Raw genomic sequence first — 12,507 nt, 5'->3', positions numbered from 1 at the left:
GGGTCATTCAGGCAGCCTCGGTGCCGGTTCTAACCGTGTCTGTGATCACCTTTCTTGCAGAGCATAGCTACACTGAGTGGATGAACCAAGCCTTTGGAAGTGGCATCAATCCTCTTAGCAAGCAGTAGCCCCATCTTCTCTTAGGTGTCCAGACCCAGCAGAGATGTTTTTCTTTCATTGAGCCATCTGGCACTTACTTAATACAGCTGATGTGGTGGGCACACATTTGGGGCAGGGACAGAGTAGGAATCCCCTCTCTGAGGTGTAGGGGACACAAGCATCAGGTGTGGATGATCCATGTGGTAAGTGCCCTTTTAGGTTTTTGTGGGTGAGGGAACATTTGTGGAAAGTCTGGTAGGAGACAGCCAAATTGGGGTGGAGGTTTGTCCGGGTGCCATAACAAAATACTATAGACTGAGCGGCACGAACAACAAAAATTTAATTTCTCATAGTTCTGGAGGCAGAAAGTCCAAGATCAGGATGCCAGAACAGTGCCAGGTACCATTCTGGTGAGGATTCTCTTTCTGGCTTACAGGTGGCCACCTTCTTGCTGTGCACTAACATGCTGGAGAGGGGGCTATCAGAGAGAGAGCAAGTTCTGTAAATGTCCATAAAGACATTAATCCCGTCATGGAAGCCCTCATCTTCATGACCTAATTACCTCCCAAGGACATCATCTCCTAACACCTTTCTGGGGGTAAGAACTTCAACATATGTATTAGAGGGGGGATATAATTCAGTCATGGAAAGATGTTAGTGTGTGGGGAGCAAAGCAAGATCTTTTAGGCTGAAGGAAATCCTAGGTCAAAACAAGGAGACAAGAATCAGCATCACTATTTGGAAGGACCAGAAGCAATTCAATATGGTGGGAAGCATGGGTGGCTGTTAAAACTAGTTAGAGATGAAAACTAGGCTGGTGGCTCCCACGTGTAATCCCAGCACTTGGGAGGCTGAGGCAGGAGGATCACCACAAGTCTGAGGCCAGCCTGGAGTACCTAGTGAGCCTGAACTACATCGTGAGACCCTGTCTCAAAAACCCAACCCCTCCCAAAAGTAGTTAGAGGTAAGGCTGGAGGGAATCCTACACCATTCAAAGGGGCTTTGAACCAGGGTTTGAATCTGAGAATCTGTGTTTCCCCAAACTGACTGCCTCAAAATTACCTGGTAAGCTTATTAGGAACCAGATTGCTAGGGCTTCCTCCTACCTACACAGGCAGGATCTCCACGAGTCAGACCTTGGAATCATCCTTTCTCCAGTGTCCTGGGGATCCCCACGGGCAGTCTGGCACCTAGGACCACAGTGCAGCCATGGGAGGGCTTCAGGCAGGGAAGAAGCAGGTGCGAGGTAGACCAGTCCTGAATTCTCTTGCTCCTCTGCTGCGAGAAATGGTAAAGGCCTGAGCAAGGACCTGGGCCAGGAAATAATGCGCCTGGCAGCTGCTGCTGGGATCAGCATGCTTCCTTGCACCATGTGTCCATCGCCGAGACGGGAGCCATGGGGAGAGTAAGGTTTCCAGTGGGAGGAGCTACTTTAGGATGTTCAGTAGCGCCTTAGCAGAGGTGTCCTGCCCCATGCCAGCCCCACTGGGCTCTGGTCACGGGACCTTGAAGGACCATCTCTCTCACCTCTCCCTTCATCCTAAGTGAAGGCTGATTTCCACACCCCGTATGGCTCCTCATTCCAGCCAGGGTTCCAGAATGCATGTGGAAGTGGCCTTAGGAGGGCGGGGCTTATGCTTCATCCAGGAAAAGTCAGAGACTACTTGGGATCATGGGTTTCCTTAGTTGTTCAATGGAGGAAGCTATTTGCTATATATTGTTTTCCTCCTGCATTTCCCTCCAAAACCAGTACCAAAACAGTCTGATCTATTAGAAAATATATTGTGTTGTACCTGTGCTTGAACAAAGTGCTTGCACTTGAACAAAGCACCCCAAACCCCTACATCCTGCTTGACAGTAAACTTACTGCAGTTGCAGGATGTTTTGTAGCTCACCTAGTGTCTGTGAAACTTCCTTGTGTCCCCCACTAACCTGGCGTGATTCTGCTTCTGTAAGATTCTGCTTGCTCTGCCCTGAGCCCTCCCCAACTGAAACCGTGATTTAAAAGGAGAAATCAAACTGCTTCCCATTGCTGAGGAAACTTTCTGGGCTCTAGCCCCCCTTGGCCGCTGGCTATAAAAAAGGGCTCAAATCCGATTAAAAAAAAAAAGAAAGAAAATATATTGTGGTCTCCCAACCCAGAAGTGTCCCAGGCTCAAGGTGAAGATGTGATCTAGACGACCCTCTTGGGGAACCTACTTCATAGTCCACGCTTCTCAAGACCCTCACCACAGTGGCTCTGCAGCCTCCTCCTTCTCCTTGCCTCTTTGAATTTCACTTTTACCAGGCAATGTCACACCTCTGTGCAGTGTACATGCTAATCTCTTCGCATGAAATGCCATCTTCCACTCCTTGCTCTCAGTCTGCTCACTGAGACCCGGTTTTCTGTGACACTCTTCCCATCTGACACACACTGCAATCTAGCTGTTGCTGTGAGCCACCTCCGCCACCCTGTGCTAACATGGCTGGGAGCAATTACACAGAAGTCTATGCACCTGTCCTGCTCAAATTGGGAAATGGGAAATCCTCAAGGCGAGAGTCTAAAATTTAAAATGGTGTTAAATTTTGTTCCCCAGTTCCTGACACACAGTAAGGGTTTAACAAATACCTGCTAAACCAAACAAAATTTAGAACAAGTGCCCTCTGACATATGGATGTCATGACAATTTAATAGCATCTTTCTGGATTTGCTGGTTGGTGTCTTTAGCAGAGGCAGCTTTTAAGGCCTCTGTACATATGTGATGGCCCATCCCCCTCCTTCCAAAAGGACACATTTTTAACAGTAAATTTAAGGTGATTATTTGCATCTCAAATGGTTGAGGGGCAGGTTTCCTTTAAACATTAAACTTTGGCTGGAACTTTCAGAAACCTGCCTTACAGATCATTAACTTCAGGGAGAGAGTGGGAGCCAGAAAAATGGAGAAGTTACTTTTTAAGAGTGAGTTCAGAGATGCCTCTGAAAAGAGGCCGAAAGTCAGAAAACCTTGGAGCCAGGGTGAATTAGGTTCAGATTCCGGCTATCCTAGTTATGTGGCCTTGGGCAAGTCATTTAAGTCCTCTGTACCCCTGATTTCTTTAACCCTAATGTGGAAATCCACTAGTCTTTTTTTCAGGGTAGTAAAGATGAAAAGATACTATGTGAAGTATATTAGGTGGTAGAGGGGGACCAATAATCATAACAGTATTATTGTTATGCTTCTCATGGCCCATGGAGAGGAGTGTTATGTGGTTTTCAGAATTTTGCCCTGGACAACAGGAATAAGGAAGTCAGAAAGGATTCATAAAGGAAGGGCCAGACTGCTGCAGCAGCACATTTTGAGTATCATAGCACTTCATCATTTTTTAAAAATTAAAGCTCCCTGTGTTGAGCAGGCAGACACTGAGGACAGCACTGTGAAGTTTGTTGACTGAAGGTCTTGGACTCTAGAAGATCTGCCACTTATTAGCTCTGTCTTTCCACATTCACATAGACCAGTAATGGCAAACCTTTTAGAGCTTTCAATAATAACAAACTGGCTGCGGCATGCATGCCATAGGTTCGTCATCACTGGCTCAGTTTATCTGTAGAAAGGATACAACAATACTTATCTCAAGATTGCAATGAGATAATGAATGTAAAGTACTTAGCCCAATGCCTGATATATTGTACACCTTTCACGGACTGTATCAGTTATGCACTATATTGTGATGTGATCGGTACTAATAAACAGAGCAGTAAATGCCTTGCTTGAAGGGGTCAGACTCTGGAGACCACCTGTCACCAGCGCTGTGTGAACGTGGCCTTGTTCCCTGACACAGATGGTTTGCTTTGGACAGTCTCTCAGGTTCCTAAATTGGCCTCAGACCAGTTTACTCACAGCTTCCCAACACGGGCGCTCAAACCTGGGCGTTGTTGCAGGCCCAAGTTTCTGTCTCCCACCTTCCAAAGGGTAATCCTACTCTCTTCAGGCCCCTCAAAAAACCTTTCCCCTCCACAGCCTACTCGGGCACTTGTCGCATTTTGGGTCATTCCTATTGCTACACCTGCCCTCTAAATGGTGACCAAATGGACAAGTACCCTGTGCCTGAGAGGGAAGCCTGTTGGCTGTAGGGAAGATGAATGAGGGCTTCATTTTTGTAGAGATTTCTTAATCTCCTGAGTTCTCTCTTACTGTTTCCGTCTTTTGTGGAAAAAGTAGATTTGGACTTTGAAAGCCTGTTTGGAGGTTCTAACAGGGAAGCACAGCTACTCCTATACCCTTGACCGAGGAAACCGTCCTCCTCTATGGGGGTGGTCGTCCTCTTCCACCGAGCGCTTCCTGAGGGTCGCATACGGTGCGTGAGGGTGGAAGGACCAATCGCCAGTCAGCCAGATCAGACGAATCAACCCTGGCGATCAATGGGGTGTCAGATGTTGCAGCCAGATCGCCCTTACATCCAGAAAAAATGATTTGGAAATGGGTGAGAGGTGGGGGGAAAGACAGCCCTAACAGTTTGGGTCACAGCTGCAGGTCAAGCTCTTTGCTGCTCTTCTTTCCCAGAACCAGAGAAAGTGAGACGGTCTATTCTGGAGCCCCCAGGACCCTGAGAACCAATCCCTACCCAACGGGCTGCGGCAGGGCAGGCATCAGGGTCTCCTCTAGGTCGACGGGACGGGCACACGCACGTCCACTCCCGGATACCCTCAAGCCTCCGCATAGCGAAGCCGAAGACTTTGACCTTGCAGGAAACGGCGCCCTAGGGCAATGGGGACAGTCCCCTGGAGAAGCCTGCAGATTCCTCTGGAAAAGTTGTCCAAACAAAGGGCATTCCTCAGCTTCCACCCCGCAGCGGAGCCGGGTGGAGCCGGGTGTAGAGTTACACGCTGCCGCGCTCAGGCTCGCGTGGAGCGGCGTCCCGCAGCTTCCCCGCCGAGAAGGGCTCGGCGGGCGGCGACCCCGTCGTCCCCAATCGCGGGCCAGTCCTCGGGTCCCTCCTGCCCCTTGACGCCCGGGAGGCCGTCGTCGCTCCCCGCCGCCGCGGCCCGAGAGCAGAAACCCGTGCGCTACGGGCATCCCGACCCAGAGGCCGCCCCCGGAACCGCCGGCCGCGAGGGCTGGGATGGGGAGGCTGAGGTCGCGGCTCCTCCAGCCCCTTCCGCTGCCCCTCCTCTCCGCGCTCCGGCTCCCTCGCTCCTCTTCCCGGCCGGGAGAGCGCCGGCTTGGCCTTTTCCCCTGCAAACCGACCCCTGCGCGGGCGGCCCTTGCCGCGCCCTCTCGCCTGCCCGCCCGCCCGCAGCTCGCTCCTCGCAAGCCTAACGCGGCACCGGGGGCGAGGCTTGAGGGACGCCCGCCCGCCTGGCTTCGGGGCTGAAGTCCCTGCCCGGAGTCTGTGACGGGCCGGGAGGGAGTCGAGGCTAGCGGAGGGCCTCGCCTCTCCGAGGGATGGAGGGGACGGAGGCGGCGGCCGAACCTGCGGGCGGTAGCCCTCAGTGAGTATGGAGCAGGCGAGGCGCGGAGCAGGCCGGGCGGGGGCGGCGGGCCGCGGAGACTGGGCCCGGGCCGCCTGCGACGCGGCCTCTCCGAGCGAGCGGGAAGGGTCAGACGGAGGCCCGCCCTTCACGTCCATCTTCATTTCAGCTTTTCCGAGTGAGAGCAGATACAGCACTTGGGTCATAGGCTCAGATGGCGGAAGCCTCTGCCCTTCTTTAAGGTCCCGGGACCCGGATCCTCTGGGCTGCTGCTCCACCAAAAAGTTCTTATAATTTAACAGAAATGGCACACACGACGTTCTGATCCCGTTTTCTGGATTGGTCCTTAGAAGAGAGAAGGAGGTAGCTAGGCTGCAAAGAGAAACCTGGTACATTCTAGATTAACCGGTAAATGATTTCTCTCCTAAAGATAGTCCTTAAACTTCACTGGCTTAATACTGATGTGACATTTTGGGTTACATGGATATTTTAATCCTAATGTATGAACATTCCTGAAATGTGTCTGTATTGAGTAGTAATAAACGACTATAGAAGGACGTGGGATTTAAGAACATTTTATGGTGAATCCTTAGTCTGTGCACGAAGAGAATAATTACTGCTAATTGGTAGTTTATGTACATATGGATTTTTATACATGAAGTTTACTTCAAGGGTGACACACATCTAGATATGTGGTGTTAAGTAGCACTTTCCAAGAAAGTAAATATCAAGACAGTGGCCTGTATTTATGCTTTGAAGAATAACATCCCGTGCTGTCTTTCCTTTGTTTTGAAAGCATTCGTGTCAGCCATGCCACTAAGAGCAATGCTGGCAAGTCATTAACCTCTGTGAACTGAAGAGTCTAATCTGCAGAATGATGGAAGTGGGGTTAAGAGATCACTAAGTGTTTTGGAAGAGCCCTGAAAAGCTTTTTAAATTCTAAACTGGGCCTCCATAGCACCTGTGTGTGTAATTTGTGCCTCAGTTTTTCCATCTGTAAAATGGATACCATCTCAGCAGAGTTGTGTCAGGATTACTTCAGGGAATGTGTTTGAAAACACTTGAAAGGCTCTGCCTGGCCCACAGCAAATGCCTGATATGCATTAGTGACTGACTATGCACTCCCTACAAGGGAGCTGAGCTGCGGCCTAAGCATGGGGGGCGGGGGGTGAAAGGGAACACTTTGCACTGGGGATGTGTCCTGCCTGTCACCTTGCTGAGGTCCCTTGTCTGCATGGAAGAGCACGTTGGCCATTAGCAGACTTTGACCTCTTCAACTGAGGCCATCTTCTGCAAAGCAAGAGACCAGGGATTAAAGAATCACCTTGGTTTTTTTTTTTTTTTTTTTTTTCATTCTGGTCCACATTTGGCATAGTATTAATTGTTTGAAGCCCATCCATAAAATGAGGATAAAAAACTAGAAGAAGACTCAGACCTGGGAGAAAAAATTCAGTAATAACTTGTTTGTACTCTTGCATATTTGTACCTTTCAAATGTTTTCCCATTATCTAGTGGGCACCCCTGCTCTGTTGCTAGGTTACTACTCTCAGTGGGACAGGGCTCCAGACCAAAGCTTGGGGACCCAGCAGCTATCCAGGAGCTATCCAGGTGCTGGCTCTCAGGATCTCTGTCTCTTCTCCTCCAGAAAGCCCAAGACAGGGAGCAGAATAACCAGCCCCGTGCAGGTGACCTCAGTAGTGGAGGGAAATGATCCTGAGCCACAACTGGATAATGGACCCCTTTCAAGACCCTGGCCCTTTCCTCCCCCCAAGCCTCCCAGGCTGTACAGGATGCAGCTCCATGGATCCTCTGTGCTGGAGTCCAAGGTGAGGGCTTTAAAGGAAAAGATGACAGCAAGTAAACAGGGAGTGAGCCCCACCACCCATGAGCAATCATCCACCAAGAAATCCAAATGCCGACAAGTCAAGCCTGGGAGAGTCCAGATATCAGAAGACTCCTCCCTGCCAGATGCTGTGGAGGTGCCCTATGCTCAGAAGCTGACTGGCGGGCAGCTGGACAGCAGTGTCAACAAGGAAGAACCCAGGAGCAATGGGGGCTCCAGGCCTCTGCCCTCGGCCCCTGAGCTTGAGTGTTGGAATGGACAGAACCCTTTGTCTCCAGAAGTGGTATGGATATTGTCAGACCGTGAGAGGGGTCTAGCACCAGGACCTGACTCTTTGCCAGAGAGCCCTAGCCAGGGAATTACTCCAGGCTGGCCAGTGGGGCCTGGTCCTTGTAAAATCACCTGCATACCCAACCTGAGGAAAGGAAGGTCAGACCCCCTTCAAGATGCTCTGGTTACAGTGGGAGACTTGGACAGCACATCCCTGATCCCTGAGGAGGCCTTTGTCCCAAGAACAGCCCTGCTGGGGACACTCTGGAAAGCTAGAGACCTGGGGACTCTGGGCACTGGGGGAAATCCCTTGTCCTTGTCTGACCAAGTAGAGAGGAACCGCCTACTGCTGCAGGAGATGCTAAAGGTTGCAGAACAGAGTCCCCCTAAGACAGCACCCCCAGCCTGGACTCCATCCTGGAACAGAACTGCACCAGGTAAGGCTCACTCTGTAGGTCTGAGTGGAGCAATAGGAAGGAGTCCAGTGGAAGGGACAGGGAAGGAGGTACTATCAGAGGAGAACAGGCAACGAAGGAGCATACAGTTGCCTGCAACCAGAATTCTCAGTGTCCTTTTATTCTTGGTTTGACACGGGTTCTTTGCCATCTTATAGGCATCCCTGCCTGCTGAAGACCTCTGAATCGATGGGAGGCTGCTACCTGTGCTTGGGAGCTAGAGGCTACCATGACTTCCCTGGGCCTTGTAGCCCTTCCCAGAGCAGCTTTTTGCCTTCCCTCCACTGACATGGCCACACACTTCACTGGCCTCACTGCCCTCTAGTGGACAAGCGGTCAGGAGTCCTTCCCTGCAGAGAGGCTGCGCACTGGATCCACTCATCCTCCCACTTCCCGGAGGTTTGAGTGTTCAGATCCGAGAAGACAGCCTACTTTCATAAGCTCATTCAGCACCCCATCCCTAAGGGTATGTGGGGGCCGCTGTGCCCACAGCCATGCTTACCTTTAGTCATCATGACAGGCTATGCCTTGTCTTCTCAGGTCAAGATACAGGCATGGTGTTAGATTTATCTGGGGCAGAGCTTACTGGAAACCTTGGAAACCTCTCTCCTCGGTGTTCCTTAAGTGGCAGTTTCTGGCTTCTGTTCTGATCTCTGCTTTTGTTCTGGGCCCTAGAACGATCAGCAGGGGACGTGGGCTGGGAATCAGGCATTTTCCTGCAGGACTCAGAGCAGAACAGGTAAGGACTCAGAGCCCGCATTTTCTTTCCCTCCTTCCTCTCCATTATCCCTCCATTTACTCCACAGCAAGACAGTAGGAGACCTTGAAAAGGCCAGAGGGCAGGCAAATCCCTGCACCCAGGGATATGGCCACTGTGGATCATCATCCTTGAGACCCTGTAGAAAGTGTCTGTCACCCTCACTGCCCAGTGCCCATCTGCTACTTGAGCAAAGCCACGGGGCACAGAGGTGTATAAAGAGCATCACCATCTACCTACTCTGTGTCCTGGGGGCCATTTCCCCTGCCAGGGCCTCTGTCTCTGTGCTTTAAAGTGGAGAAAATTATATCTGGATTATATACCGGATTATTGTACGGCTAAAATGAGACAAATGGATGTGAAAGTCATTAGGGAAAGTACAAGAATGTGCAGCTTTTACTCCACCTATTCTTTTCTTAAGGCAGTGTGCTGGGGTCAAGAATTCCACCTCCAGGTTTTGCTGCCTGCTGCACAAGTGCAAGGACCCGAGTTCGATCCCCGGTACCAAGAAAAACAAACCAAGAATTCCACCTGCTCACCATAATGCCCACAGAGTTTTCTATGCCTCCACCCTTGTTTTGGGATCCCCTGTGGTGGGGGAAGTGGGGATGCTTGTCCTTCACAGGCAGAGTCAGAACTTGGCAGATGAGTAAAGCACACATAAGGTGTGGCAGGGGCCACCTGTGGGCCTGAGCTGCTGCTGCTGCCCACAAAGCTTGGCATCAGCCTCCTCAGGGGTCTGCATCTGAGGCTGAGAGGGGCCTGGGAATGGGAGCCGCTCCCATTTCCCTAGCTGCACACCAGTGTCAGCTTCCCGATTCCTGCTGAGAGCAGAGGTCAGCATTGTTGCTCCCCCATTGTGTTACTTACTTTTTCTCTCATTGCTAAGACAAAATACCTGATACTCAAAGTTAAAGGGGGAAGATTTATTTGGCCTATAGTTCATAGAGATTTCAGTCCATAATTGACTGGCTCCAAGGCAGGATGGCAGAGGGACAACAGTCCATGGCAGCTGGAGACTGCAAAAGCAACAAGAAAAGCAAGAGGTTCATCACAGAGGAAAAACAGTTCATGGCACCCACAAGGTAGCAAAAGCAACAAGGGATCTTTTCTTTTCTTTTTTGTGTACCAGGGATCGAACTCAGGTCCTAGCACTTGAGAGGCAGGTGGCGGAACCACTGAGCTAAATCCCTGGCCCAAGCAAGGAATCTTAACAGTGTCTTTCTGCTCCTTTTATCTTATTCAGACAATTTCGGGTGAATAGCACTCACACATTTAATCCTAGTGCCCTCAGGGCTAGCCTCGCCAATGGTCAATCACACATTCTAGATTTAACCATCTCTGGAGAACCATGAGGCTTTGGGGTGGGGGCCATCTAAACACAAGCCATAACACCCATGATCAGGCTGCTGAACTTAGTTTGCATAAATTCCACTTAGTTTGACTTGGCCTCCAGAAAGTGTGGAGAGGGCCCCAGTCTTAGTCTGTTTAGGCTGCTACCATAACATACCATAGACCTGATGACTTGTAAACAACAGAAAGACTTAATATTTCTCACAGTTCTGGAGAATGCAAGTCCAAGGGCAAGGAACCAACAGATTCAGAATCTGATGAGGGCTCCTTTCCTGGTTCATAGTAGCACTTTCTCCTTGTGTCCTTGCGTGGTGGAAAAGGACTAGGAAGCTCTCAAGGGTCCTTCTAATAAGGACACTAATCGCCTCCCAAGGTCCCACTTCCTGATACCATCATGCTGGGGGTTGGTTTTGAACCTCTGTGTTTGGCAGGGACATAAACCATAGCAGCCCTTTGTAACAAAGTGAGGGTTTCCAGTGTCAGGACATTCGGCTTCTGGGCTAAGGGTCTGGTTGGGACAGGGATGTTTGGCTCTGTCATCCCTTGTTTTATGTGACTTGGTCCCTCTGCCTCCATGACCACTGTTCTTAGCCTCTTGTCACATCCTTATCTGGCCCTTCCAGTGTGGGGGAAAGGCAGATGTGGCTGCAGGGAGGGCTGTAGTCCCCAGGGACACTTTGCTCCCTTTTCCCTCTTTCTGTCTTCTCTCCACTTCCTTCACTATGGCGCCTGAGAGGAGAAGGCTTAGTAGTTGCACCTGTGTCCTGTGGAAATGGTGCCTCCTTCTTCCCACTTTCCCTCTTTGATGGGAAAAATGCCCCACAGGACTGTTTCTGCTGGGATTCTGCTCAGCAGTCACTGTTGAAATGTGAATCCAAAGCTCCTGACCTGCATACTGGATAATAATAATAACCACTCACTTTATATTAGTATTATTATTGGCTTTTTGAGACAGGATCTCGCTATACAGTTCAGGCTGGCCTTGAACACTCACTATGTGGCCCAGGCTGGTCTTGAACTTGAGTCAGTTCTCTTCCCTGAGCCTCCTGAATGCTTGGACTACAGGCATGCACCACCACGCCCGCAAAAACCACTCATTTTAAAGGAGGAGAGCTTCAGCCAGAGGAAGGGAAGACCTTTCCTTGTCCCTGTGAAGAGATGGCACAGATGTAGGATCAGGACTGGGATTTCTGGACTTTTAACTTGCCAGGACATCTGCAGCTATGTTGTGCATTTTAGAGTTCAGGCGGGGTGTGTGTGCATCATATCGTATGATTTGTCATATGCATATACAAATGATTGGTGTGTGTATGAATGTGTGTGGGGGTAGGGTCTTAGTGAACTTTAGACCCTATTCAAAGACTAACAAAATGTCCCCTTAGAATCTCAAGCAGATCAGGTTCCTGCTAGTAGACACCCAGGCTGAAGGCCCAGGGAATATAGCCAGATTCAAGGAGGGAGAAGTATAAGCTATATCATGATGCCCTCTCAGATAGGCTCCTTGTCTGGCTTTGTTTCTGAGTCTCCTAGGCAGACATTAAAGTGTCCTGAAGATACTACAGGGCTCCCTCTCTCCCCTAAGCAGGGCTCCATTCTCCCCTAAGGAGGGTGTATTTGTTGATGCCAAACTTTCCAAGAGAGCTTTGAAGTAAGGCATGTTCCTCACCCTCACGCTGTACCCCAGGAGGGCTACCCAGGGCTAGGGTCCTGATCTCAGTGGCTATACTAAGGAGTGTGGGACCCTGGGCAGAGGAGTGCTCTGAGGCTGTGGCTGTGTCAGGACATTCTCTAGCAGGGGCAAAGGGCAGGGCTCATTTGGGGGCAGTAAGCTCCTCAGGTCTTCTCTGCGTTTGAGGAACGAATGACCTTACTCATGTTCAGGGAGGTAGGTCATTATTGTAATCAAGTAACCATTATGAGCAAATAACTGGCCATTCTTGTTATTGCTCTTCAAGGTAATAAGAAGCTCATGAAATGACATTCATTAGGAAGTTCAAGACAATACTTGGGGTTGGGGCCATTTTGGCCCATTTTGGCCCATTTTGGCCCATTTTGCTTCAGGGTGGTCCCAGGGAGTCAGCCACAGAGAGAAGCCACCTGAGGATCTAGGACTTTAAGTGCTAGGGGTCAGATGTAGAGAGCTCCATCCCCCAACTCCAGGGTTGTCCCTCTCTACTAAAAACCAAGCGATGACTCAGTCCTAGAGGACCAGAATGTCCCAGGGGCAAGGGAAAGGGCTAGGCCAGCAGCTGGTGTTTTACAGCACTTAGGATATGTTAGGTGCTGTGCTAAGTGCTTTTCC

General features: G+C 50.3%; 2 protein-coding genes across 10 annotated transcripts in view; one reads left to right on the top strand and one right to left on the bottom strand.

Annotated features, from left to right (window-relative positions):
• Positions 1-415: 415 nt before the first annotated feature.
• LOC147823124 (uncharacterized) lies at positions 416-5,922 on the bottom strand. Its single transcript, XM_087194400.1, has 2 exons — positions 1,206-5,922; positions 416-577 (listed from the first exon to the last, which is right to left on the bottom strand). Exon 1 carries the CDS (start codon positions 5,920-5,922, stop codon positions 4,936-4,938), a length of 987 nt encoding a protein of 328 aa, XP_087050526.1. The 3' UTR covers positions 416-577; positions 1,206-4,935.
• Positions 5,413-12,507, top strand: part of Kiaa1614 (KIAA1614 ortholog) — a 60,227-nt gene continuing 53,132 nt past the window's right edge. For 8 of the 9 annotated variants that reach the window (XR_015444562.1, XM_087194399.1, XM_004853343.4 and 5 more), the window contains exons 1-3: positions 5,413-5,548; positions 7,173-8,077; positions 8,771-8,834. Coding sequence is in view for 8 of the 9 variants with exons in the window: in XM_087194399.1 (XP_087050525.1) it covers positions 5,502-5,548; positions 7,173-8,077; positions 8,771-8,834 (1,016 nt within the window). In the remaining variant the exon portion in view is untranslated. Of the gene's footprint in view, positions 5,549-5,780; positions 5,936-7,172; positions 8,078-8,770; positions 8,835-12,507 lie in introns of those variants that run through there. The other variant, XM_021265338.2, reaches the window with a different exon arrangement.

The sequence above is a fragment of the Heterocephalus glaber genome, unplaced genomic scaffold, assembly GCF_053883595.1.
Source record: "Heterocephalus glaber isolate CG9 unplaced genomic scaffold, H.glaber_assembly_v1.0 deba00001600, whole genome shotgun sequence".
NCBI lineage: Eukaryota > Metazoa > Chordata > Mammalia > Rodentia > Bathyergidae > Heterocephalus > Heterocephalus glaber.
Note: the sequence above shows the minus strand (reverse complement) of the source record. Positions and strands in the feature narration are given on the sequence as shown.